General features: G+C 34.4%; 1 protein-coding gene across 1 annotated transcript; it reads left to right on the top strand.

Annotated features, from left to right (window-relative positions):
• The first annotated feature begins 4,981 nt into the window (after positions 1 to 4,981).
• LOC110696506 lies at positions 4,982 to 6,346 on the top strand. The gene has a single exon (XM_021873814.1). It carries the CDS (start codon positions 4,982 to 4,984, stop codon positions 6,344 to 6,346), a length of 1,365 nt encoding a protein of 454 aa, XP_021729506.1.
• The last annotated feature ends 18,225 nt before the right edge of the window (positions 6,347 to 24,571 follow it).

Genomic DNA, 24,571 nt, shown 5'->3' with positions numbered 1-24,571 from the left:
CAACAAAGCTAATTGAATCAAATGAAAGTAAATTGCACTTTAAAAAGCTAATAGAATAAAATTAAAGTCAAACACATTCAAACAAAGCTTTTTGAATCAAATGAAAGTCAAATGCTTTCAACAAAGCTAATTGAATCAAATGAAAGTCAAATGCATTCTAAAAAGCTGATTGAATCAAATGAAAGTAAAAAACAATCAAACAAAGCTAATTGAATCAAATTCCAATCAAACACATTCAAACAAAGCTAATTGAATCAAATGAAAGTCAAATGCATTCTACAAAGCTAATTGAATCAAATGAAACTCAAACACATTCAAACAAAGATTTTTGATTCAAATAAAAGTCAAATGCTTTCAACAAAGCTAATTGAATCAAATGAAAGTCAAATGCATTCTACAAAGCTAATTGAATCAATTGAAACTCAAGCACATTCAAACAAAGCTTTTGAATCAAATGAAAGTCAAATGCTTTCAACAAATCTAATTGAATCAAATGAAAGTCAAATGCATTCAATAAAGCTAATTGAATCAAATGAAAGTCAAACACATTCAAACAAAGGTTTTTGAATCAAGTGAAAGTCAAACACATTCAAACAAAGCTAATTGAATCAAATGAAAGTCTAATGCATTCTACAAAGCTAATTGAATCAAATGAAAGTTAAACATATTCAAACAAAGCTTTTTGAATCATATGAAAGTCAAATGCTTTCAACAAAGCTAATTGAATAAATTGAAAGTCAAATGCATTATACAAAGCTAATTGAATCAAATGAAACTCTAACACATTCAAACAAAGCTTTTTGAATCAAATGAAAGTCAAATGCTTTCAACAAATCTAATTGAATCAAATGAAAGTCTAATGCATTCAACAAAGCTAATTGAATCAAATAAAAGTCAAATGCATTCTACAAAGCTAATTGAATCAAATGAAAGTGAAATACATTCAAACAAAGCTTTTTGAATCAAATGAAAGTCAAATGCATTCAACAAAGCTAATTGAATCAAATGAAAGTTAAATGTATTCTACAAAGCTAATTGAATCAAAAGAAAGTTAAACACGATCAAACAAAGCTTATTGATTCAAATGAAAGTCAAACACATTCAAACAAAGCTTTTTAAATCAAATGAAAGTAAAACAAATTCAAAAAAATTAATTAAATATAATGAAAGTCAAAAGCAATCTACAAAAATTGATTTAAATGAAAGTAAAACACATTCAAACAAAGCTAATTGAATCAAATGAAAGTCTAATACATTCTACAAAGCTAATTGAATCAAATGAAAGTCAAATGCATTATTCAAAGCTAATTGAATCAAAAGAAAATTTAACACGATCAAACAAAGCTAATTGAATCAAATGAAAGTCAAACACATTCAAACAAAGCTTTTTAAATCAATTGAAAGTCAAATGCATTCAAAAAAGCTAATTGAATCAAATGAAGGTCAAATGAAATCATAAATAATGAATCAAATGAAAGTCAAACACATTCATATAAAGCTAATTGAATCAAATGAAAGTCTAATGCATTCTACGAAGCTAATTGAATCAGATGAAAGTCAAACACATTCAAACAGAGATTTTTGATACAAATGAAAGTTAAATGCATTCTACAAAGCTGATTGAATCAAATAAAAGTCAAATGCATTCTACAAAGCTAATTGAATCAAATAAAAGTCAAACACAATCAATCAAAGTTTTTTGAATCAAATGAAAGTCAAATACATTCAACAAAGCTAATTGATTCAAATGAAAGTCAAATGCATTCTACAAAGCTAATTGAATCAAAAGAAAGTTAAACACGATCAAACAAAGCTAATTGAATCAAATGAAAGTTAAACATATTCAAACAAAGCTTTTTGAATCAAATGAAAGTCAAATGCATTCAACGAAGCTAATTGAATCAAATAAAAGTCAAATGCATTCTACACAGCTAATTGAATCAAATGAAAGTCAAACACATTCAAAAAATGCTTTTTGAAACAAATGAAAGTCAAATGCATTCAACAAAGCTAATTAAATCAAATAAAAGTCAAATGCATTCTACAAAGCTAATTGAATCAAATGAAAGTGAAACACATTCAAGCAAAGCTTTTTGAATCAAATGAAAATCAAATGCATTCAAGAAAGCTAATTGAATCAAATGAAAGTCAAATGTATTCTACAAAGCTAATTGAATCAAAAGAAAGTTAAACACGATCAAACAAAGCTTATTGAATCAAATGAAAGTCAAACACATTCAAACAAAGCTTTTTGAATAAAATGAAAGTCAAACAAATTCAAAAAAATTAATTAAATCAAATGAAAGTCAAATGCAATCTACAAAAATTGATTTACATGAAAGTCAAACACATTCAAACAAAGCTAATTGAATCAAATAAAAGTCTAATGCATTCTACAAAGCTAATTGAATCAAATGAAAGTCAAACACATTCAAACAAAGTTTTTTTAAACAAATGGAAGTCCAATGCATTCAACAAAGCTAATTGAATCAAATGAAAGTAAATTGCACTTTAAAAAGCTAATAGAATAAAATTAAAGTCAAACACATTCAAACAAAGCTTTTTGAATCAAATGAAAGTCAAATGCTTTCAACAAAGCTAATTGAATCAAATGAAAGTCAAATGCATTCTAAAAAGCTGATTGAATCAAATGAAAGTAAAAAAACAATCAAACAAAGCTAATTGAATCAAATTCCAATCAAACACATTCAAACAAAGCTAATTGAATCAAATGAAAGTCAAATGCATTCTACAAAGCTAATTGAATCAAATGAAACTCAAACACATTCAAACAAAGATTTTTGATTCAAATAAAAGTCAAATGCTTTCAACAAAGCTAATTGAATCAAATGAAATTCAAATGCATTCTACAAAGCTAATTGAATCAATTGAAACTCAAACACATTCAAACAAAGCTTTTGAATCAAATGAAAGTCAAATGCTTTCAACAAATCTAATTGAATCAAATGAAAGTCAAATGCATTCAATAAAGCTAATTGAATCAAATGAAAGTCAAACACATTCAAACAAAGGTTTTTGAATCAAGTGAAAGTCAAACACATTCAAACAAAGCTAATTGAATCAAATGAAAGTCTAATGCATTCTACAAAGCTAATTGAATCAAATGAAAGTTAAACATATTCAAACAAAGCTTTTTGAATCATATGAAAGTCAAATGCTTTCAACAAAGCTAATTGAATAAATTGAAAGTCAAATGCATTATACAAAGCTAATTGAATCAAATGAAACTCTAACACATTCAAACAAAGCTTTTTGAATCAAATGAAAGTCAAATGCTTTCAACAAATCTAATTGAATCAAATGAAAGTCTAATGCATTCAACAAAGCTAATTGAATCATATGAAAGTCAAACATGTTTAGGGTAAAAATACCCTTAGACACGTGGCCCAATGAAGGCTTGCCACGTGTCAATCTTGCAACGGTCAGCGAGGGCCCAATACCTTTGCGACACGTGTCCTTTGTGCCCTAATTGAGGTACAATTCTCCCTTACTAAAAATAGTAGGGGTAGACCTCATTGATGGGGATCACAATTTAATTCCAACCACCCAAAAACACAAAACCCCATTACAAACGCTCTCCAGTTGAGCAGCATTCAATGTTCTTATTTCCACTTCAAAAAGATACTAACTTAATCTTCGGAGGCGGAACTCCCACCCCCAATCCGGAGTCTCCGTTACTTGTGCAGGTACAGGCGTAAGAAGGAAGTCTGCTAGGAAATTGTAACTCTTCCGAAGGACACATAGAAAACCCCCAAACATCTGGCGCCGTCTGTGGGGAGAGTACTTTCTAGATGACATCTGAGCCTATACTACCTGGTAAAGGCAATCTGCCCATTGGGGAGGTTGAGGTCCATTCGGACCAAGATACAGCCGATAACTATGAGTTAGAAACCTACACTACCGCCGATGGTTCCTTCCGAACCAAGCATACTCGTTCCAAAGACAAGAGGGAACGAACAGAGCAGCAGGCAGGCCCAAATCATCCTACCAGGGGACCGCTTGGGTTAACTTCTACCGCAGGGGACTCTCCAGTCTCCAGGGATGAACTCTTGAATATGATGGATAATTTCAAGGGGGAAATCAGGGGTTTCCTTGATAAGTCAGATGGTCCTCGTAAGGGCCACGCGGAAAAGAGGTATCATGGAAGAAAGACAATCAAGTCGGTAAAGGGGAGAGCTTCTACCCCTCACCCAAAACCAACAGTGCCAATCAGGCCCTTTGAGCTTTCAAGACTTCGGGTTCCCATGGAAGGGATTAAAAAACCTGTGCGGCATATACAGCCGGATGGAACGAAAAAACTCTACTCCGATGCCCGGGTACTCCTGGAAGACAAAAGAACTCACTTCTCTGACTCGGCATCAACGTCCACGTTCCATGACAGCTTCCATACAACATCAGGAAGGCATTCACAAACCAGCAAGGGGAGCCAGACGCACGAAGAGTTTTCCGCGCGATCCGGTCCCCATATGATTCAGCCGGCATTACATCCATACATGCCTTTTGGAACACCTTATCAGCAGACTTTGGAGGTCAGCCACCACCCGTCCAGCCCATGGACTGGCAGCTCCGTCTGCAAAGACTTGGGGAACAGCCAACGGCGTTCTCCAGGGAAATTACTGAGATGGCCCAGCCATCAAAAATTAAAAACATATTGGTAGGTGCCTATGATGGTACCTCTAACCCGTAAGATCACTTGATGGCGTATACAAACCTGATGTATTTGCAGGGTTTGGACGATGCCTCATGGTGTAGATGCTTCCCGGCCACGTTGAAAGGGATTGCTCAACGTTGGTTTGGTAACATACCTTCCGGGTGCATCAATAATTTCAGGACGATGGCGTACTGGTTTACGTCCAACTTCTCGATGAATATCCATGCCAAAAACACAAGCCTCGACCTAGGGGCAATACAACAGGGAGAAAAAGAGGGAATTAGGTCCTATGTCAGGCAGTTTAACCTGATGAGGATCCAAATCCATGGCCTTTCTGATGAAGTCGCCTACACGGACTTTTTCAAAGGAGTGAAAGACGGGTCGACATTTAAATTCGACTTAGTCAGGAAGAGGGTCTCCACCCTCTATGAGGCATTGATGAAAGCAGAAGCGTACATCCAGGCATTGGAGCTCTGCGCCATCAAGACACCGTCGGAGTACAAACGATCTGAAAAGCAGGAGAGCCGGCCTGCCCAGCCGGCCAAAAAGGAGGAAAAGAAAAAAAAGGAGGTCTGGGTGACAGACTCATCCGGACAACCCTCCCAAAAGAGAAAGAGGTCGGATCCGCACGTCCCTAAATACGAATTCGCCAAGGATTGCGCCTTTATTCTCAAGGAGGTAAAAGACCGGTTGAACCTAGAAAAACCGGCTGCAATGAAGAGTCCCGTCAGCAGTCGGGACAAAAGCAAGTATTGCCATTTCCACGAAGAAATTGGTCACGACACTGAGGGTTGTTTTAGCCTCAGGCGGCTTCTTGACCGCTTAGCTGACGAAGGGGCTCTAAAATCATATTTGCCCAAGTCAAAGAGTACTTCTAAACAAAATAAAGGGCCGCAACCGAAGCAGACGGCAAACCACTCGGACACAGATGAAGATACTATCTTCACAATAGCCGGAGGTCTTGCAGGCGGTGGTCCTACCATCCGGGGTACTAAAGACAATATTAGAAGATTGATCAACTCAGTGGATGATGGTCAGACGTCAAAAAGCTCCTTTCCGGAGGTCCATATCTCCGAGAAAGACAGGGGGAATGTCAGGCGGCCCCATGATGACCCCATAGTTGTCGAGTGTAAAATTGCCAATCAGCGAGTTGGCCGTATACTGATTGACACGGGAAGCCCGTTCGACATTATAAGCTATCGGTGCTTGGAAAAGCTGAAGTATAAACCAAGCAACATGAATCAGGTTACCTACCCCCTAGTAGGCTTTGGGGGAAGAGTCGTACATCCGGTAGGAATTATTGATCTACCCATCCGGTTTGGAGAGAAGGGTCTAGGTCGGCACATGGTTGTCAAGGTCCTTGTCGTTGAGGAACTAACGGCCTACAACTTGATCATTGGCCGACCTACCTTAAACATCTCCAAGGCTGTCATTATCCCTTCTCTAATGTTGATAAAATTTGAGAGGGACGACGACACGGTCGGTTCCTTGAGCGGGGACCAAAAGATGGCAAGGGAGTGTTACCTCTCGGACATCAAGCTAATTTTGACCGCAGACGGTCAAGACAATGTTGAAATACCTGATGATTGTGATCAAGAAGCATCTGAAGTACCTGCCCCAGCCGGCAAAAAGAGAAAGGCGGATCCACTAGAGTCCATCAAAACAAAGCAATAACAATCACTATCAGGGGAGAGGTCAGACGACCTCCGGCCCCAGCCGGCTGGTGAGAGCATAGACATCATATTAGATGACAGTCGGCCAGACAGGACCGTCAAAATTGGGACGGCTGCTTTGAAAACATTAGGGGCAGACTTGCCATCTCTTCTCAAAGAATTCAAAGATGTGTTTGCCTTTGAAGTAGAAGAAATGCCGGGTATAAGCCCGGACCTTGCTGTCCATAAACTCGATGTGGATCCTAAAAAGAAGCCGGTAAGGCAAAAGAAGAGGAATCATGGCGAGGAAAGATCTCAGTCGGCAGTAGCCGAGGTCAAGAAACTCTTAGATGCTGGGTATATTCGGCAATGCAACAGTGGATAGCAAACGTAGTACTTGTAAAAAAGCCGAATGGTACTTGGCGGATGTGTGTAGATTACACGAATTTGAACAAGGCATGTCCAAAGGACAGTTATCCACTTCCAAAGATCGACCACCTGGTCGATTCCACAGCCGACCATGCTTTGATGAGTTTCATGGATGCCTACTCGGGCTTCCATCAGATACCCCTATGGAAGAAGGATCAGGAGAAAACAACATTCGTCACTGATCAGGGGTTGTATTGTTACACTATGATGCCGTTTGGATTGAAAAATGCGCCTGCCACCTTCCAACGTATGATCAACTCTGTATTTTTTCACCAAATTGGAAGGAACGTGGAGGTGTACATTGATGATATGATTGTCAAATCCAAACTCCAGGTGGATCATCTAGTTGACCTCCGAGAAACCTTCACCACCCTCAGGCGACATAGAGTCATGCTTAATCCAAAAAAGTGCGTCTTTGGGGTTGAGTCTGGAAAGTTTCTCGGATTCTTGATTGATCAAAAGGGCATAGAGGCCAATTCGGAAAAGGTACAGGCGGTAATAGACATGAAGTCACCCCGTACGGTTCGAGAGGCTCAAAAGCTTACAGGTTGTCTGCCGGCATTGGGGAGATTCCTCAGCCGGTCAGGTGACAAGTGCCTTTATTTCTTCCAAGCAATCAAGAAAAGGTCAAGGTTTGAATGGGGTGAAGAGGCTGAAGCGGCGTTTCAACGCCTAAAACAGCACTTGCATTCCTTACCAAGGCTAGTGAGTCCCTTACCACAAGAGGCTCTCTACATGTACTTGGCCATCTCAGATCATTCTCTGAGTGCCGTTCTCCTTGCTGATAGAGACGGCAATCAGCTCCCGGTGTATTTCATAAGTCATGTACTTAGGAATGCTGAGCTCCGGTACCCCACAATTGAAAAATTTGGTTTGGCGTTGTACAAAGCAGTCAAGTGGTTGAAACCCTACTTTTTGGCTCATCCGGTAACCGTCTACACCGACCAGCCCCTCAAAAGACCAATGACCACCATGGAGTCATCATGCAAGATGATTAAATGGGCCATTGAAATTCAAAGTCTCGAAATATCCTTCGAACCCAGGCGGGCAATAAAGGGTCAGGCATTTGCTGATTTCATTGTCGAAATGACAAGACCATTATAGCTAGACATTATTGATCAAGTTTGGAAGGTATTCGTAGATGGTAGTTCTACAATGGCAAGATGTGGGGCAGGCGTAATTTGTCATTCTCCGGAAGGGGATAAATTCGAGTATGCCCTCATGTTCAAATTCCAAGCTTCAAATAATGAGGCAGAATACGAGGCCCTGCTAGCCGGTATCCGGATGTGTAAGGCAGTCGGGGCAAGAAAGGTCGACGCCTTCTCTGATTCTCAACTAATCGTTAGCCAATACCATGGTGACTACGAAGCCACCCATCCGGTAATGATTAAGTATCTTCTGACAGTCAAGGAAGAGGCCGGGGCATTTGATGAGTTTAATCTAAGTCAAGTGCCAAGGTCCGAGAATAATCAGGCGGATGCACTATCAAAACTTGCATCATCCGCCACATGTGATACGCCTAGGTCAGTCTTCTAGGAAGTCATGGAAAAGAAAAGCATTGAACACGACTCCATTGGAGTTCTAGATCGAAGCTCCACTTGGATGGACCCCATCCGGGAATACCTGGTAGACGGCACCCTACCGGGTGTCTCGTCTGAGGTGGCTGCTCTTAAGAGACGAGCATTAAGCTTCGTAATGCACAAAGGTGAACTTTTCCGGAAGGGTTACCTACAGCCACTATTCAAATGTGTTACCCTAGAAAGGGGAAAGGAAATACTGGAAGATCTGCACGCCGGCTTCTGTGGATCACACATTGGCGGGAAGACACTTGCCAAAAGAGCCAGGCGGCAAGGATACTTTTCGCCTACCCTCGAGGCAGATTCATTAGATCTGGTAAAAAGATGTGACAAGTGCCAGAAGTTTGGCCGGCTGATCAGACAGCCGGCCACTGATTTAACAACTACTCACAGCCCTATTCTCTTTGCCAAATGGGGCATGGACATTTTGGGGCCATACACTCCTGCCCCAGGCGGCAAAAGATACATTTTAGTGGCTGTTGATTACTTCACCAAGTGGGTTGAGGCCGAGGCGGTAAAGGGCATCAAAACTAAGGATGTCATCTCCTTCATTTGGAGAAATGTCATCACCCGGTTCGGTGTACCAATGTCAATGGTCTTTGACAATGGCCCCTAGTTCGAAACGCCTGTCCTGAAGACTTGGCTGCAAGATCAAGGGATTTCCCACTACTTTGCATCCGTTGGCCATCCTCAAGCAAACGGTCAAGTTGAAGCTTTTAACAAGCTCATCTCAGGCGGGACTCTTATTTCCCAGTCCTTCCCAACTAGTTTCCTTTCAAAAATAAAGGCAGGAAGGGTTGCAGTTAGGGTGACCACATCTCTCGCAGACATGGTCATGTCAGTCGGATCCCCCTTAGCCGGCCATTTGTAAGCCTTCTCATTAATAGGCTCGGCCTCCTGTACGGGGGCTTCAGATTCAGACCCAGACTCTTCTCCAGCAGATTCGTCGCCGGATCCTTCGGCATTAGAATCAGAGTCTTCCAATATGCTGTCACCAGGTGTGCTTGGACCACTCGGGGAATCTTGACGAGTCTCTAGGGTTTCTTCCAAAGGAATTTCACCAGACGGTCCTACCGTCTGGTCTTCGTTTAGGGGGTCAGCCGGATCTTTTGCTGCATCATCGGACTTGTAATCCGGGTCAACTGCCGTCCACCTTATCCGAGCCATGAACAGAGACGGTCGGATTCGAGGTAGGTGAAGGTTCGCCCAAATACCCCAGACGGCAGTCCCAGTCCTAGACTCAGCCGTCCCTGGTGACCGGCTGACCACAGTCGTAGGCTGTGCCGAGTGTATATTGGAAGGGTCCATATCCTATCTATGCAACCGGAAAATTAACTAAAAGAATTGAAAAAGGGTACAGGCGGTACCTTTGAAGGTTGAGATTTGCTGAGATGGTGGCTTGAAACCTCCACAGGCGGAAGTCTCCGAATGTGTTTGAAGCTGAAATGAAGAAAAATAGATCAGACGTATTTAATGGAAGCTCATTCAAAAGCCCCCCAAGCGGTGGAGTCCCGGATGAAGGTTAGCAGAGATGGAGTGAAGGCTGCTCAAACAACCCCCATACGATTAAATGCCGTATGGGGGCTATTTGTATGTTTGAGAAAAATCCAAGGCTGCTCAAACGATCCCCATACGGTTAAATACCGGATGGGGGCAATTTGAATGACGTTTGAGAAAAAGCTAAGGCTGCTCAAACGACCCCCATACGGTTAAATGCCGTATGGGGCTATTTGTATGTTTGAGAAAAAGCCAAGGCTGCTCAAACGACCCCCAGACGGTTAAATTTCGTATGGGGGCTATTTGTATGTTTGAGAAAAAGCTAAAGGCTGCCCAAACAACCCCCATACGGTTAGACGCCGGATGAAGGCTATTTGTATGTTTGAGAAAAAGCCAAGGCTGCTCAAACGACCCCCATACGGTTAAATACCGGATGGGGGCAATTTGAATGACGTTTGAGAAAAAGCTAAGGTTGCTCAAACGACCCCATACGATTAAATGCCGTATGGGGGCTATTTGTATGTTTGAGAAAAAGCCAAGGCTGCTCAAACGACCCCCATACGGTTAAATACCAGATGGGGGTAATTTGAATGACGTTTGAGAAAAAGCTAAGGCTGCTCAAACGACCCCCATACGGTTAAATGCCGTATGGGGGCTATTTGTATGTTTGAGAAAAAGCCAAGGCTGCTCAAACAACCCCCATACGGTTAGATGCAGGATGGGGGCTATTTGAATGATGTTTGAGAAAAAGTCAAGGCTGCTCAAACAACCCCCATACGGTTAGATGCCGGATGGGGGCTATTTGAATGATGTTTGAGAAAAAGCCAAGGCTGCTCAAACAACCCCCATACGGTTAAATGCCGGATGGGGGCTATTTGAATGATGTTTGAGAAAAAGCCAAGGCTGCTCAAACAACCCCCATACGGTTAGATGCCGGATGGGGGCTATTTGAATGATGTTTGAGAAAAAGCCAAGGCTGCTCAAACAACCCCCATATGGTTAGATGCCGGATGGGGGCTATTTGAATGATGTTTGAGAAAAAGCTAAAGGCAGCTAAAACAACCCCCATACGGTTAGACGCCGGATGGTGGCTATTTGAATGTTGTTTGAGAACAAAGGCTACTCAAACAACCCTTAGAGAACAAAGGCAGCTCAAACAACCCCCATACGGTTAGACGCCGGATGGGGGCTACTAGAATATTGTTTGAGAACAAAGGCTGGTCAAACAACCCCCATACGGCTAAAGGCTAGATGGGGTTATTTATAACTAGTTTGAGAAAAAGCAAAAGCTGCTCAAACAACCCCTATGCGGCAAAATACTGGATGAGGGTTATTTACTTCTTGTTTGAGTAAAAACAAAGTTGGCTCAAAGGGGCCCCATGCGGCACAATGCCGGATGGGAGTATATTTGACCCGTATGAAAAAATTCAAATTTGTTCTCAAACAGGCCCCAGACGGCAAAACGCCGGATGAGGGAGTTTTTTGAACTTATGTTTAGAAAGTAAGGACTGCTCAAACCAGCCCCATGCGGCAAAATGCCGGATGAGGGTATTTTAAAATGGTCTAGAGAAATCTGTTTCAGATACCTCAGACGACAAATTCCGGCTGAGGTAGGTGTAACTCAAGAAATTTTGAAAAATGTATCTAGGCGGCAAAATGCCGAGTGAGGTCCTTAAAATCTAGGGGAAAAAAGAGAAAGGAAGCAGGTGGTACCTTGCTAATCTGCACTCAGCCGGTAGGCAGATGTCAAAGATTTTGAAAAAAAATCGGATGCTCGAAAGTATTGAAAGTAGCAGCCGGTATTAGAGCTTTTCTCAGGAAATTTTTGAAAATTTTGAGAAGTGGGGAGGAGAGAGGTAGTAAGTCCTATTTATAGGAAGAGGCAGAAGGCAAATAGTCACCTTCTGCACGAAAATTTGAAATTCAAAGAGGGGGGAAGCAGACGAACCGTCTCTTACCCCATGCACCCTACGTCTGTCACAGGTGACACGTGGATAGGCCACATCACACCTGTGAGGGGCAGATGTTTAGGGTAAAAATACCCTTAGACACGTGGCCCAATGAAGGCTTGGCACGTGTCAATCTTACAACGGTCAGCGAGGGCCCAATACCTTTGTGACACGTGTCCTTTATGCCCTAATTGAGGTACAGTTCTCCCTTACTATAAATAGTAGGGGTAGACCTCATTGATGGGGATCGCAATTTAATTCCAACCACCTAAAAACACAAAACCCCATAATAAACGCTCTCCAGTCGAGCAGCATTCATTGTTCTTATTTCCACTTCAAAAAGATACTAACTTAATCTTCGGAGGCGGAACTCCCACCCCCAATCCGGAGTCTCCGTTACTTGTGCAGGTACAGGCGTAAGAAGGAAGTCAGCTAGGAAATTGTAACTCTCCCGCATCAAATGAAAAATGCTTTCAACAAAGTTAATTGAATCAAATGAAAGTCAAATGCATTCTACAAATCTAATTGAATAAAAATGAAACTCAAACACATTCAAACAAAGCTTTTTGAATCAAACGAAAGTCAAATGCTTTTCACAAAGCTAATTGAATCAAATAAAACTCAAATGCATTCTACAAAGGTAATTGAATCAAATGAAAGTCAAACACATTCAATCAAAGCTTTTTGAATCAAATAAAAGTCAAATGCATTCAACAAAGCTAATTGAATCAAATGAAAGTCAAATGCATTCTTCAAAGATAATTGAATCAAAAGAAAGTTAAACACGATCAAACAAAGCTAATTGAATCAAATGAAAGTCAAACACATTCAAACAAAGCTTTTTGAATCAAATGAAAGTCAAACACATTCAAAAAAAATAATTAAATCAAATGAATGTCAAATGCAATCTACAAAAATTGAATTAAATGAAAGTCAAACACATTAAAACAAAGCTAATTGAATCAAATGAAAGTCTAATGCATTCAACAAAGCTAATTAAATCAAATGAAAGTCAAATGCATTCTAAAAAACTAATAGAATAAAATGAAAGTCAAACACATTCAAACAAAGCTTTTTGAATCAAATGAAAGTCAAATGCTTTCAACAAAGCTAATTGAATCAATGAAAGTCAAACGCATTCTAAAAAGCTATTTGAATCAAACGAAAGTAAAAAACAATCAAACAAAGATAATTGAATCAAATGAAAGTCAAACACATTCAATCAAAGCTTTTTGTATCAAATGAAAGTCAAATGCATTTAACAAAGCTAATTGAATAAAATGAAAGTCAAATGCATTCTACAAAGCTAATTGAATCAAAAGAAAGTTAAACACAATCAAACAAAGCTAATTGAATCAAGAGAAAGTCAAACACATTCAAACAAGGCTTTATTAATCAAATGAAATCTAAATGCATTCAACAAAGCTAATTGACTCAAATGAAAGTGAAATGCATTCTACAAAGCTAATTGAACCAAATGAAAGTCCAACACATTCAAACAAAGCTTTTTTAATTAAATTAATGTCAAATGCATTCAACAAAGCTAATTGAATAAAATGAAAGTCAAATGAATTCTAAAAAGCTAATTGAATCAACTGAAGGTCAAACACATTCAAAAAAAGCTTTTGGAATCAAATGAAAGTCAAATGCTTTCAACAAAGCTAATTGAATTAAATAAAAGTCAAATGCATTCGACAAAGCTAATTGAATCAAATGAAAGTTAAACACATTCGATCAAAGCTTTTTGAATCAAATGAAAGTCAAATGCATTCAACAACGCTAATTGAATCAAAGGAATGTAAAAAAAGATTCAAATAAAGCTTTTTCAATCAGATGAAAGTCAAATGCATTCAACAAAGCTAATTAAATCGAATGAAAGTCAAATGCATTCTACAAAGCTAATTGAATCAAATGAAAGTCAAACACATTCAATCAAAGGTTTTTGAATCCAATGAAAGTCAAATGCATTTAACAAAGCTAATTGAATCAAAATAAAGTTTAACACGATCAAACAAAGCTAATTGAATCTAATGAAAGTCAAACACATTCAAACAAAGCTTTTTTAATCAAATAAAAGTCAAATGCATTCAAAAAAGCTAATTAAATCAAATGAAAGTTAAATGCAATCTACAAAAACTGAATCAAGTGAAAGTCAAACACATTCAAACAAAGCTAATTGAATCCAATGAAAGTCTGATGCATTCTACAAAGCTCATTGAATCAAATAAAAGTTAAACACATTCAAACAAAGCTTTTTGAAACAAATGAAAGTCAAATGCATTCAACAAAGCTAATTGAATCAAATGAAATTCAAATGCATTCTAAAAAGCTAATTGAATCAAATGAAAGTCAAACACATTCAAACAAAGCGTTTTGAATCAAATGAAAGTCAAATGCTTTCAACAAAACTAATTGAATGAAACGAAAGTCAAATGCATTCTACAAAGCTAATTGAATCACATGAAAGTCAAACACATTCAAACAAAGCTTTTTGAATCAAATGAAAGTCAAATGCATTAAACAAAGCTAATTGAATCAAATGAAAGTCAAATGCATTCTACAAAGCTAATTGAATCAAATGACAGTCAAACACATTCAATCAAAGGTTTTTGAATCTAATGAAAGTCAAATGCATTTAACAAAGCTAATTGAATCAAATGAAAGTCAAATACATTCTACAAAGCTAGTTGAATCAAAAGAAAGTTTAACACGATCAAAAAAGCTAATTGAATCAAATGAAAGTCAAACACATTCAAACAATGCTTTTTTAATCAAATGAAAGTCAAAGGCATTCAAAAAAGCGAATTGAATCAAATGAAAGTCTAATGCAATCTACAAAAACTGAATCAAGTGAAAGTCAAACACATTCAAACAAAGCTAATTGAATCCAATGAAAGTCTGATGCATTCTACAAAGCTCATTGAATCAAATGAAAGTCAAACACATTCAAACAAAGCTTTTTGAAACAAATGAAAGTCAAATGCATTCAACAAAGCTAATTGAATCAAATGAAATTCAAACGCATTCTAAAAAGCTAATTGAATATAATGAAAGTCAAACACATTCAAACAAAGCGTTTTGAATCAAATGAAAGTCAAATGCTTTCAACAAAACTAATTGAATCAAACGCATGTCAAATGCATTCTACAAAGCTAATTGAATAAAATGAAAGTCAAACACATTCAAACAAAGGTAATTTAATCAAATGAAAATCTAATTTATTTTACAAAGCTAATTGAATCAAATGAAAGTGAAACACATTCAAACAGAACTTTTTGAATCAAATGAAAGTCTAATGCATTCTCCAAACCTAATTGAATCAAATGAAAGTCAAATGCATTCTAAAAAGCTAATTGAATCAAACGAACGTCAAACACATTCAAACAAAGCTTTTTGAATCAAATGAAAGTCTAATGCTTTCAACAAAACTAATTGAATCAAACGAAAGTTAAATGCATTCTACAAAGCTAATTGAATCAAATGAAAGTCAAACACATTCAAACAAAGCTTTTTGAATCATATGAAAGTCAAATGCATTCAACAAAGCTAATTGAATCATTTGAAAGTTAAATGCATTCTACAAAGCTAATTAAATTAAATAAAAGTCAAACACATTCAAACAGAGCTTTTTGAATCAAATGAAATTAAATGCATTTAACAATTCTAATAGAATGAAAAGAAAGTCAAACACATTAAATCAAAGCTTTTTGAATCAAATGAAATCAAATGTTTTCAACAAAGCTAATTGAATCAAATGAAAGTCAAATGAATTCTAAAAAGCTAATTGAATCAAACAAAAGTCAAACACATTCAAACAAAGATTTTTGAATAAAATGAAAGTCAAATGCATTCAACAAAGCTATTTGAATCAAATGAAAGTAAATTGCATTCTACAAAGCTATTCGAATCAATAGAAAGTCAAACACATCAAACAAAGCTTTTTGAATCAAATGAAAGTCAAATGCATTCAAATAAGCTAATTGAATCAAATGAAAGTCAAATGCATTCTACAAAGCTAATTGAATCAAATGAAAGTCAAACACATTCAAACAAAGCTTTTTGAATCAAATGAAAGTCAAATGCATTCAACAAACCTAATTGAATCAAACGAAAGTCAAATGCATTCTACAAAGCTAATTGAATCAAATGAAAGTCAAACACATTTAATCAAAGCTTTTTGAATCCAATGAAAGTGAAATGCATTCAACAAAGCTAATTGAATCAAATGAAAGTCAAATGCATTCAACAAAGCTAATTGAATCAAATGAAAGTCAAACACATTTAAACTAAGCTTTTTAAATCAAATGAAAGTCAAATGCATTCAACAAAGCTAATTGAATGAAATGGTAGTCATATGCATTCTACCAAGCTAATTGAATCAAAAGAAAGTTAAACACAATCAAACAAAGCTAATTGAATCAAATTAAAGTCAAACACATTCAAATAAAGCTTTTTTAATCAAATGAAAATCAAAATGCATTCAAAAAAGCTAATTGAATTAAATGAAAGTGAAATGCATTCTACAAAAATTGAATCAAATGAAAGTCAAACACATTCAAACAAAGCTAATTGAATCAAATGAAAGTCTAATGCGTTCTACAAAGCTAATTGAATCAAATGAAAGTCAAACACATTCAAACAAAGCTTTTTGAAACAAATGAAAGACAAATGCATTCAACAAAGCTAACTGATTTAAATGAAAGTCAAATGCATTCTACGAAGCTAACTGAATCAAATGAAAGTCAAACACATTCAAACAAAGCTTTTTGAATCAAATGAAAGTCAAACACATTCAAACAAAGCTAATTGAATCAAATAAAAGTCAAACACATTCAAACAAAGCTTTTTGAATCAGATGAAAGTCAAATTCATTCAACAAAGCTAATTGAATCAATTAAAATTCAAATGCATTTGATGTGATTTTTAGTCCGAAAACTAACCCTCACAAAGATATGAATCTAACCTATTTCTATACAGAAAATTCACTAAGAATTAAGCAAGAAACTTAGATTAATTAATCAAGAATCCATCTAATTAATTAACCTACATGATTGTTTTAACTAAAACAAACAAAACAACAAATTGGAATCCACCAATTAAGAATTTAAGTAATCAAACTTAAACAAAAGTAATAAGAAATATTATTATGAATGTATGATTAAACTTGTAAATTATTCGAAGATTACAACCCTATATTTATAGACTTAATCAACTATCCTAATCCCACTTGAATTAGAATTCTAATCATCTGACAAAAACCCACGGATTGCATAACTTAATCAAGTTTAGATAACTTTGATTTAGTTATTTAATCCTACTTAAACTCTAACTACTCTTAAGATAAAACTTGCCTATTTTATCTTAACTCAAGCTTGCACTCCAAGCTATTATTGACGCCTACTAGACAAAAAACAATTCCTAATCAACTTAGGAACTCACTTTGCTAAAAACAAATCCTAATCAACTTAGGAACTTGCTTAGCTAAAACTAGTCCTAGTCAATTTAGGAACTTATTAAGCTAAAAAAATTCCTATTGCAATTAGAAATCCTAAGTGCTTAAAACAAGAATAACCCTTTCAAGTGAAAGGTAAAAACTTGTAAGCAAAAACCTATGTAAAGAAAAATCCAATATCAAGCTAAACCAAGGAAGGCTACAAGGCAAACCATAGCCTTACTTTGATGACCCATGAAGTGACCATGAATTGCGTGATTTGAGTCCAAATTAAGGGCTAATGATTCTTCATGTTGATTTATCAAATCTTCCAAGTTCGTCCTCGTATTAGGATTCTATAAAGCTAATTAAATCAAATGAAAGTCAAACACATTCAAACAAAGCTTTTTAAATCAAATGAAAGTAAAATGAATTCAAAAAAGCTAATTGAATCAAATGAAACTCAAATGCATTCTACAAAGCTAATTGAATCAAATGAAAGTCAAACACAATCAACCAAAGCTAATTGAATCAAAAGACAGTCAAACACATTCAAACAAAGCTTTTTGAATCAAATGAAAGTCAAATGCTTTCAAAAAAGCTAATTGAATCAAATTAAAGTCAAATGCATTTTACAAAGCTAATTGAATCAAATGAAAGTCAAACACATTCAAACAAAGCTTTTTGAATCATATGAAAGTCAAATGCATTAAACAAAGCTAATTGAACCAATTAAAAGTGAAATGCATTCAACAAAGCTAATTGAATCAAATGAAAGTCAAATGCATTCTAAAAAGCTAATTGAATAAAATGAAAGTCAAACACATTCAAACAAAGCTTTTTGAATCAAATGAAAGTCAAATGCATTCAAAAAAGCTAACTGAATCAAATGAAAGTGAAATGCATTCTACAAAGCTAATTGAATCAAATGAAAGTCAAACACATTCAATCAAAGGTTTTTGAATCCAATGAAAGTCAAATGCATTTAACAAAGCTAATTGAATCAAAATAAAGTTTAACACGATCAAACAAAGCTAATTGAATCTAATGAAAGTCAAACACATTCAAACAAAGCTTTTTTAATCAAATAAAAGTCAAATGCATTCAAAAAAGCTAATTAAATCAAATGAAAGTTAAATGCAATCTACAAAAACTGAATCAAGTGAAAGTCAAACACATTCAAACAAAGCTAATTGAATCCAATGAAAGTCTGATGCATTCTACAAAGCTCATTGAATCAAATAAAAGTTAAACACATTCAAACAAAGCTTTTTGAAACAAATGAAAGTCAAATGCATTCAACAAAGCTAATTGAATCAAATGAAATTCAAATGCATTCTAAAAAGCTAATTGAATCAAATGAAAGTCAAACACATTCAAACAAAGCGTTTTGAATCAAATGAAAGTCAAATGCTTTCAACAAAACTAATTGAATGAAACGAAAGTCAAATGCATTCTACAAAGCTAATTGAATCACATGAAAGTCAAACACATTCAAACAAAGCTTTTTGAATCAAATGAAAGTCAAATGCATTAAACAAAGCTAATTGAATCAAATGAAAGTCAAATGCATTCTACAAAGCTAATTGAATCAAATGACAGTCAAACACATTCAATCAAAGGTTTTTGAATCTAATGAAAGTCAAATGCATTTAACAAAGCTAATTGAATCAAATGAAAGTCAAATACATTCTACAAAGCTAGTTGAATCAAAAGAAAGTTTAACACGATCAAAAAAGCTAATTGAATCAAATGAAAGTCAAACACATTCAAACAATGCTTTTTTAATCAAATGAAAGTCAAAGGCATTCAAAAAAGCTAATTGAATCAAATGAAAGTCTAATGCAATCTACAAAAACTGAATCAAGTGAAAGTCAAACACATTCAAACAAAGCTAATTGAATCCAATGAAAGTCTGATCCATTCTACAAAGCTCATTGAATCAAATGAAAGTCAAACACATTCAAACAAAGCTTTTTGAAACAAATGAAAGTCAAATGCATTCAACAAAGCTAATTGAATCAAATGAAATTCAAACGCATTCTAAAAAGCTAATTGAATATAATGAAAGTCAAACACATTCAAACAAAGCGTTTTGAATCAAATGAAAGTCAAATGCTTTCAACAAAACTAATTGAATCAAACGCATGTCAAATGCATTCTACAAAGCTAATTGAATAAAATGAAAGTCAAACACATTCAAACAAAGGTAATTTAATCAAATGAAAATCTAATTTATTTTACAAAGCTAATTGAATCAAATGAAAGTGAAACACATTCAAACAGAACTTTTTGAATCAAATGAAAGTCTAATGCATTCTCCAAACCTAATTGAATCAAATGAAAGTCAAATGCATTCTAAAAAGCTAATTGAATCAAACGAACGTCAAACACATTCAAACAAAGCTTTTTGAATCAAATGAAAGTCTAATGCTTTCAACAAAACTAATTGAATCAAACGAAAGTCAAATGCATTCTACAAAGCTAATTGAATCAAATGAAAGTCAAACACATTCAAACAAAGCTTTTTGAATCATATGAAAGTCAAATGCATTCAACAAAGCTAATTAAATCATTTGAAAGTTAAATGCATTCTACAAAGCTAATTAAATTAAATAAAAGTCAAACACATTCAAACAGAGCTTTTTGAATCAAATGAAATTAAATGCATTTAACAATTCTAATAGAATGAAAAGAAAGTCAAACACATTAAATCAAAGCTTTTTGAATCAAATGAAATCAAATGTTTTCAACAAAGCTAATTGAATCAAATGAAAGTCAAATGAATTCTAAAAAGCTAATTGAATCAAACAAAAGTCAAACACATTCAAACAAAGATTTTTGAATAAAATGAAAGTCAAATGCATTCAACAAAGCTATTTGAATCAAATGAAAGTAAATTGCATTCTACAAAGCTATTCGAATCAATAGAAAGTCAAACACATCAAACAAAGCTTTTTGAATCAAATGAAAGTCAAATGCATTCAAATAAGCTAATTGAATCAAATGAAAGTCAAATGCATTCTACAAAGCTAATTGAATCAAATGAAAGTCAAACACATTCAAACAAAGGTTTTTGAATCAAATGAAAGTCAAATGCATTCAACAAACCTAATTGAATCAAACGAAAGTCAAATGCATTCTACAAAGCTAATTGAATCAAATGAAAGTCAAACACATTTAATCAAAGCTTTTTGAATCCAATGAAAGTGAAATGCATTCAACAAAGCTAATTGAATCAAATGAAAGTCAAATGCATTCAACAAAGCTAATTGAATCAAATGAAAGTCAAATTCATTCAACAAAGCTAATTGAATCAATTAAAATTCAAATGCATTTGATGTGATTTTTAGTCCGAAAACTAACCCTCACAAAGATATGAATCTAACCTATTTCTATACAGAAAATTCACTAAGAATTAAGCAAGAAACTTAGATTAATTAATCAAGAATCCATCTAATTAATTAACCTACATGATTGTTTTAACTAAAACAAACAAAACAACAAATTGGAATCCACCAATTAAGAATTTAAGTAATCAAACTTAAACAAAAGTAATAAGAAATATTATTATGAATGTATGATTAAACTTGTAAATTATTCGAAGATTACAACCCTATATTTATAGACTTAATCAACTATCCTAATCCCACTTGAATTAGAATTCTAATCATCTGACAAAAACCCACGGATTGCATAACTTAATCAAGTTTAGATAACTTTGATTTAGTTATTTAATCCTACTTAAACTCTAACTACTCTTAAGATAAAACTTGCCTATTTTATCCTAACTCAAGCTTGCACTCCAAGCTATTATTGACGCCTACTAGACAAAAAACAATTCCTAATCAACTTAGGAACTCACTTTGCTAAAAACAAATCCTAAACAACTTAGGAACTTGCTTAGCTAAAACTAGTCCTAGTCAATTTAGGAACTTATTAAGCTAAAAAAATTCCTATTGCAATTAGAAATCCTAAGTGCTTAAAACAAGAATAACCCTTTCAAGTGAAAGGTAAAAACTTGTAAGCAAAAACCTAAGTAAAGAAGACTCCAATATCAAGCTAAACCAAGGAAGGCTACAAGGAAAACCGTAGCCTTACTTTGATGACCCATGAAGTGACCATGAATTGCGTGATTTGAGTCCAAATTAAGGGCTAATGATTCTTCATGTTGATTTATCAAATCTTCCAAGTTCGTCCTCGTATTAGGATTCTATAAAGCTAATTAAGTCAAACACATTCAAACAAAGCTTTTTAAATCAAATGAAAGTAAAATGAATTCAAAAAAGCTAATTGAATCAAATGAAACTCAAATGCATTCTACAAAGCTAATTGAATCAAATGAAAATCAAACACATTCAAAAAAAGCTTTTAGAATCATATGAAAGTCAAATGCATTAAACAAAGCTAATTGAATCAATTAAAAGTCAAATGCATTCTACAAAACTATTTATATCAAATGAAAGTAAAACACATTTAAGCAAAGTTTTTTAAATCAAATGAAAGTAAAATACATTCAACAAAGCTAATTAAATCAAATGAAACTCAAATGCATTCTACAAAGCTAATTGAATCAAATGAAAGTCAAACACAATCAACCAAAGTTAATTGAATCAAATGACAGTCAAACATATTCAAACAAAGCTTTTGGAATCAAATAAAAGTCAAATGCTTTCAAAAAAGCTAATTGAATCAAATTAAAGTCAAATGCATTTTACAAAGCTAATTGAATAAAATGAAAGTCAAACACATTCAAACAAAGCTTTTTGAATCATATGAAAGTCAAATGCATTAAACAAAGCTAATTGAACCAATTAAAAGTGAAATGCATTCAACAAAGCTAATTGAATCAAATGAAAGTCAAATGCATTCTAAAAAGCTAATTGAATAAAATGAAAGTCAAACACATTCAAACAAAGCTTTTTGAATCAAATGAAAGTCAAATGCATTCAAAAAAGCTAACTGAATCAAATGAAAGTGAAATGCATTCTACAAAGCTAATTGAATCAAATGAAAGTCAAACACATTCAAACAAAGCTTTTTAAAACAAATGAAAGTCAAATGCATTCAAAAAAGCTAATTGAATCAAATGAAAGTCTAATGCGTTCTACAAAGCTAATTGAATCAAATGAAATTCAAACACATTCAAACAAAGCTTTTTAAAACAAATGAAAGTCAAATGCATTCAAAAAAGCTAATTGAATAAAATGAAAGTCTAATGCGTTCTACAAAGCTAATTGAATCAAATGAAAGTCAAACACATTCAAACAAAGCTTTTTGAAACAAATGAAAGTCAAATGCATTCAACAAAGCTAACTGAATCAAATGAAAGTCAAATGCATTCTACAAAGCTAACTGAATCAAATGAAAGTCAAACACATTCAAACAAAGCTTTTTGAATCAAATGAAAGTCAAACACATTCAAACAAAGCTAATTGAATCAAATAAAAGTCAAACACATTCAAACAAAGCATTTTGAATCAGATGAAAGTCAAATTCATTCAACAAAGCTAATTGGATCAATTAAAATTCAAATGCATTTGATGTGATTTTTTGTCCGAAAACTAACCCTCACAAAGATATGAATCTAACCTATTTCTATACAGAAAATTCACTAAGAATTAAGCAAGAAACTTAGATTAATTAATCAAGAATCCATCTAATTAATTAACCTAGATGATTGTTTTAACTAAAACAAACAAAACAACAAATTGGAATCCACCAATTAAGAATTTAAGTAATCCAACTTAAACAAAAGCAATAAGTAATATTATTATGAATGTATGATTAAACTTGTAAATTATTCGAAGATTACAACCCTATATTTATAGACTTAATCAACTATCCTAATCCCACTTGAATTAGAATTCTAATCCTCTAACAAAAACCCACGGATTGCATAACTTAATCAAGTTTAGATAACTTTGATTTAGTTATTTAATCCTACTTAAACTCTAACTACTCTTAAGATAAAACTTGCCTATTTTATCCTAACTCAAGCTTGCACTCCAAGCTATTATTGACGCCTACTAGACAAAAAACAATTCCTAATCAACTTAGGAACTCACTTTGCTAAAAACAAATCCGAATCAACTTAGGAACTTGCTTAGCTAAAACTAGTCCTAGTCAATTTAGGAACTTATTAAGCTAAAAAAAATTCCTATTGCAATTAGAAATCCTAAGTGCTTAAAATAAGAATAACCCTTTCAAGTGAAAGGTAAAAACTTGTAAGCAAAAACCTAAGTAAAGAAGACTCCAATATCATGCTAAACCAAGGAAGGCTACAAGGCAAACCATAGCCTTACTTTGATGACCCATGAAGTGACCATGAATTGCGTGATTTGAGTCCAAATTAAGGGCTAATGATTCTTCATGTTGATTTATCAAATCTTCCAAGTTCGTCCTCGTATTAGGATTCTATAAAGCTAATTAAATCAAATGAAAGTCAAACACATTCAAACAAAGCTTTTTAAATCAAATGAAAGTAAAATGAATTCAAAAAAAGCTAATTGAATCAAATGAAACTCAAATGCATTCTACAAAGCTAATTGAATCAAATGAAAGTCAAACACAATCAACCAAAGCTAATTGAATCAAAAGACAGTCAAACACATTCAAACAAAGCTTTTTGAATCAAATGAAAGTCAAATGCTTTCAAAAAAGCTAATTGAATCAAATTAAAGTCAAATGCATTTTACAAAGCTAATTGAATCAAATGAAAGTCAAACACATTCAAACAAAGCTTTTTGAATCATATGAAAGTCAAATGCATTAAACAAAGCTAATTGAACCAATTAAAAGTGAAATGCATTCAACAAAGCTAATTGAATCAAATGAAAGTCAAATGCATTCTAAAAAGCTAATTGAATAAAATGAAAGTCAAACACATTCAAACAAAGCTTTTTGAATCAAATGAAAGTCAAATGCATTCAAAAAAGCTAACTGAATCAAATGAAAGTGAAATGCATTCTACAAAGCTAATTGAATCAAATGAAAGTCAAACACATTCAAACAAAGCTTTTTAAAACAAATGAAAGTCAAATGCATTCAAAAAAGCTAATTGAATCAAATGAAAGTCTAATGCGTTCTACAAAGCTAATTGAATCAAATGAAAGTCAAACACATTCAAACAAAGCTTTTTAAAACAAATGAAAGTCAAATGCATTCAAAAAAGCTAATTGAATAAAATGAAAGTCTAATGCGTTCTACAAAGCTAATTGAATCAAATGAAAGTCAAACACATTCAAACAAAGCTTTTTGAAACAAATGAAAGTCAAATGCATTCAACAAAGCTAACTGAATCAAATGAAAGTCAAATGCATTCTACAAAGCTAACTGAATCAAATGAAAGTCAAACACATTCA

The sequence above is a fragment of the Chenopodium quinoa genome, unplaced genomic scaffold (genome assembly GCF_001683475.1).
Source record: "Chenopodium quinoa cultivar QQ74 unplaced genomic scaffold, ASM168347v1, whole genome shotgun sequence".
Classification (NCBI taxonomy): domain Eukaryota; kingdom Viridiplantae; phylum Streptophyta; class Magnoliopsida; order Caryophyllales; family Amaranthaceae; genus Chenopodium; species Chenopodium quinoa.
Note: the sequence above shows the minus strand (reverse complement) of the source record. Positions and strands in the feature narration are given on the sequence as shown.

Coding starts and splice junctions, on each gene's coding strand:
- LOC110696506 (XM_021873814.1), top strand. CDS start 4,982: ATGAGGATCCAAATCCATGGCCTTTCTGATGAAGTCGCCTACACGGAC.